Genomic DNA, 4,143 nt, shown 5'->3' on the forward strand with positions numbered 1-4,143 from the left:
GAGCAAGAAGAACGTCAAAGGGAACAAACAGAACAAGAAAGAACACCAAGTGGCCGTAGAGGCAATCAACGCAGTAATAATGAAGATGGAGCAGAGAATGACGCTGCAAATGTCGACAGGTAACTAATCTGATCTCCTCCCGGGAAACTCATATCACATATTTCTCAAACCTAATATACATTGTTTTATTTATTTTTGCTGGTCAATTCAGTGAAACTGCAGATCCAATGGAAGTGGATGANTCAAACATATGACAAAACCCTTACGATTAAGTTCTTGAAGAAGTACATTCATTATGCCAAGCACCGTATTACGCCAAAGCTCACTGATGAAGTGAGATACTGAACTCAAAAATATAAATTTTTACGTATCTGATTATCTTTTCCACTAAAATCTCTCTTTTGTTAATAAATTTGCAGGCATCAGAACGTATTGCAGAAGCATATGCAGATCTCAGAAATGCAGGTTCCGATACCAAGGTAATTCATTTCATAACATTACCTTACATTGAGTGTTTTGTCTTTGTCTTGGGAACCTGTATTTGACACAACCATCTACATTTCTGTCTGTAGACTGGAGGTACTCTTCCGATAACCGCCAGAACTCTGGAGACAATAATCCGTCTTGCTACGGCACATGCCAAAATGAAGTTGAGCCGAGAGGTATCAAACTAACTCAAATCTTCTTTTTATCCCTCCCTGGTCGTGAATATGTTCTCTTCAGGTTCACTCTAAAGTAATAACCTCGTTTTGAAAGGTTACTAAAACCGATGCAGAGGCTGCCTTGAAGCTTATGAACTTTGCAATATACCATCAAGAATTAACAGAGATGGATGAACGTGAGCAAGAAGAACGTCAAAGGGAACAAACAGAACAAGAAAGAACACCAAGTGGCCGTAGAGGCAATCAACGCAGTAATAATGAAGATGGAGCAGAGAATGACGCTGCAAATGTCGACAGGTAACTAATCTGATCTCCTCCCGGGAAACTCATATCACATATTTCTCAAACCTAATATACATTGTTTTATTTATTTTTGCTGGTCAATTCAGTGAAACTGCAGATCCAATGGAAGTGGATGAACCTCCAGTAGAGCAGTTCAGTGGCACGGTCTCTGCAGCAAGGATTGAAGTGTTTGAACGAGTGTTTGGGCAGCACATGAGGACACACAGGCTTGATGACATTTCTATTGCAGATATAGAGACTGTTGTCAACAACAATGGAGTTGGCGCTTCTCGTTACTCTGCAGATGAGATAATGGCTCTCCTAGAGGTAAATCACAAATCAATAAAAAAGCTTTCTCACTCTTTTGCTTTTTATACAATTTCTTCATAACTTTACTCTATTGTGGAATTTGTGCAGAAACTGCAAGATGATAACAAAGTGATGATCAGTGATGGCAAAGTTCACATCATTTGATCATGAAGGAATCCATCATCTTTATCATTATGATATTAGAATTCAAAAATAGTGTAGTAGGAGAAGAACACTCTTGGAAACCAAACTATCAGTTTGCAAAATGTGTATTCATACTATTCATACAATTTTAAGTTATACGTTCTGCATTTATGAAGTGATGAGAAATGCTTAAGAAACGCATCTGATACAAAATGGTGGAAGGATACGAACAGTTGAGCAAAGCACAACCCAAGAATAAAATACTTCCATCATCTAATGTTATCGTCTATCCTTTAATTTCTTTAGCTGTTTGTGCCAAATTCTACATATGTAATATACATCAAGATTATAACGAATATGTTTGTTATTAATGATTACGTATGCATGTCTCTGATTCAGACTAGAGCTTCTCAGAAATGTTAAGGCAAGGATCAAGGGGAAACATGTTGTTTGTTTGAATAATCCTGAATTCGATCGTTGTGACTTGTGTGAAACTGAACTGATTCAGTATGTCTCCACTCGAAAATTTTAGATTCCCAAATTAAGCTATGGCTCACCTCTGCTTTGCCCTCCTGCCTCTGATCCAGGTCATGCAGAGAGCCTTCAATGTCTCCCCAACTGGAGAGACTTTTTCAGGTAACTATCTTATTTTAGTTTGATGGCCACATTCATTTGTGACACAGAGCATAACAAAAAAAACACATGAGTAACAACAGATTTTGGAGCATCGCTAGTGCAGCGATGATTAAGACATCAAACTGGAAACAACCGTCAAGTTGCGTCTGAAAATTCTGAGAAACAATAGTAAAACTGACTAAGCGAAGACCTCGAATGAAAACAACGCAACGTGTTTTCTTCAATAATGTTTTTTTTTTAAAACAAAAATCATTTATAATTGTGTGGCTGCGATTAAGTCAAATTAGCTGCTCACTACTCTGCTAATTCACCAAGACGACCTTATACTACTTCTCTGCTTTCCTTCTTACAGTCTCAATCTCCAAAGTCTTTCTTTACTTAGTTTCCTCCTCTCACTCTCTATCTATGGCTTCTTCATCTTCTTCTCACAATAATAATTGGGTATATGATGTTTTCTTGAGCTTCAGAGGGGAAGACGTCCGCGTTACTTTCCGTAGCCACTTTCTCAAGGAGCTCGATCGCAAACTGATCACTGCTTTCAGAGACAATGAGATCGAGAGAGGTCACTCTCTCTGGCCCGATCTTTTACAAGCCATCAAGAACTCGAGGATCGCCGTGGTCCTTTTCTCCAAAAACTATGCTTCTTCAAGCTGGTGTCTTAACGAGCTGCTGGAGATTGTGAACTGCAATGATAAAATAATCATACCAGTTTTCTACTGTTTGGATCCTTCCCAAGTGAGGCATCAAATCGGTGACTTTGGAAAGATCTTCGAGAAGACTTGCAAGAGGTATTCAGAGGACGTGAAAAGTCAATGGAAGAAAGCATTGACTGATGTATCTAATATGCTTGGATTTGATTCTGCGAGATGGTATGATTTCTTATAATTCATTAGATATATCATGAAATATATTGGTAGTAGTTTTATATTTGTTAAATTATCTTTTTTTCACCTTATAATTAGGGATGACGAAGCAAAAATGATTGAAGAAATAGCCAAAGATGTTTTGGGTAAACTGCTTTTAACTACACCCAAGGATTTTGAGGACTTTGTCGGCATTGAGGATCATATTGCAAATATGAGTGAATTGTTGGAACTGCAATCTGAGGAAGTGAAGATGATTGGTATATGGGGTTCCTCAGGGATTGGTAAGACTACCATCGCAAGAGCTCTGTTCAACCAACTTTCTCGAAATTTCCAAGTTAGCAAATTCATAGACAGATCTTTTCTATATAAGAGTAGAGAAATTTACAGTAGAGCCAATCCGGACGACCACAACATGAAGTTACATTTACAAGAGAGTTTCCTCTCGGAAGTTCTTAGGATGCATGACATAAAAATAGACCATCTAGGTGTACTAGGAGAGAGGCTACAACACCAGAAAGTTCTTATCATCATTGATGATGTGGATGATCAAGTGATCTTAGATTCTTTGGTGGGTCAAACTCAATGGTTTGGATATGGGAGTAGAATCATTGTGGTTACAGATAATAAGCATTTCTTAAGGGCTCATGGGATTGATCATATATATGAAGTTACTCTCCCAAATGAAGAGCACGCTCTTGCAATGTTATGTCACTCTGCTTTCAGGAAAGCCTCCCCACCTGAAGGTTTTGGGAAGCTTGTAGTGCAAGTTGTAAGACATGTTGGTAGTCTTCCTTTGGGTCTAAACGTTTTGGGTTCGTATTTGAGGGGGAGGGATACAGATTACTGGATGGATATGCTGCCAAGGCTTGAGAATGGTTTAGATGATAAAATTGAGAAAATACTAAGAATCAGCTATGATGGGTTAGGTAGCGCAGAAGATCAAGCGATATTTCGTCATATCGCATGTCTTTTCAATCATATGGAAGTCACAACTATCGAGTCGTTGCTCGCAGATAGTAAATTGGGTGTTAAAGTTGGGCTGAAAAACCTTATTGATAAGTCCATCATTCATGTCAGATGGGGTCATGTGGAGATGCACCGTTTGCTACAGGAAATGGGCAGAAAAATTGTTCGCACACAGTCCATTGACAAGCCTGGAAAACGAGAATTTCTGGTGGATCCAAATGATATTTGTGATCTACTCAGTGAAGGCATTGTAAGTTCTTTTTTTTTTTTTTTTTTTA

At 38.4% G+C, this 4,143-nt stretch overlaps 2 protein-coding genes across 4 annotated transcripts in view; both read left to right on the forward strand.

Annotated features, from left to right (window-relative positions):
• LOC104724754 (DNA replication licensing factor MCM3-like) overlaps window positions 1-1,595 on the forward strand; it is a 9,421-nt gene extending 7,826 nt beyond the window's left edge. For both annotated transcript variants that reach the window (XM_010443299.2, XM_010443298.2), the window contains 6 exons: window positions 249-333; window positions 420-479; window positions 573-662; window positions 757-959; window positions 1,052-1,271; window positions 1,362-1,595. In XM_010443299.2, the coding sequence (XP_010441601.1) occupies window positions 249-333; window positions 420-479; window positions 573-662; window positions 757-959; window positions 1,052-1,271; window positions 1,362-1,418 (715 nt within the window). In that variant the 3' untranslated portion in view covers window positions 1,419-1,595. The remainder of the gene's footprint in view (window positions 1-248; window positions 334-419; window positions 480-572; window positions 663-756; window positions 960-1,051; window positions 1,272-1,361) is intronic.
• Window positions 2,340-4,143, forward strand: part of LOC104724755 (protein VARIATION IN COMPOUND TRIGGERED ROOT growth response-like) — a 6,918-nt gene continuing 5,114 nt past the window's right edge. For both annotated transcript variants that reach the window (XM_010443300.1, XM_010443301.1), the window contains exons 1-2: window positions 2,340-2,902; window positions 2,996-4,115. In XM_010443300.1, the coding sequence (XP_010441602.1) occupies window positions 2,439-2,902; window positions 2,996-4,115 (1,584 nt within the window). In that variant the 5' untranslated portion in view covers window positions 2,340-2,438. The remainder of the gene's footprint in view (window positions 2,903-2,995; window positions 4,116-4,143) is intronic.

This window comes from Camelina sativa, chromosome 11 (genome assembly GCF_000633955.1).
Source record: "Camelina sativa cultivar DH55 chromosome 11, Cs, whole genome shotgun sequence".
NCBI lineage: Eukaryota > Viridiplantae > Streptophyta > Magnoliopsida > Brassicales > Brassicaceae > Camelina > Camelina sativa.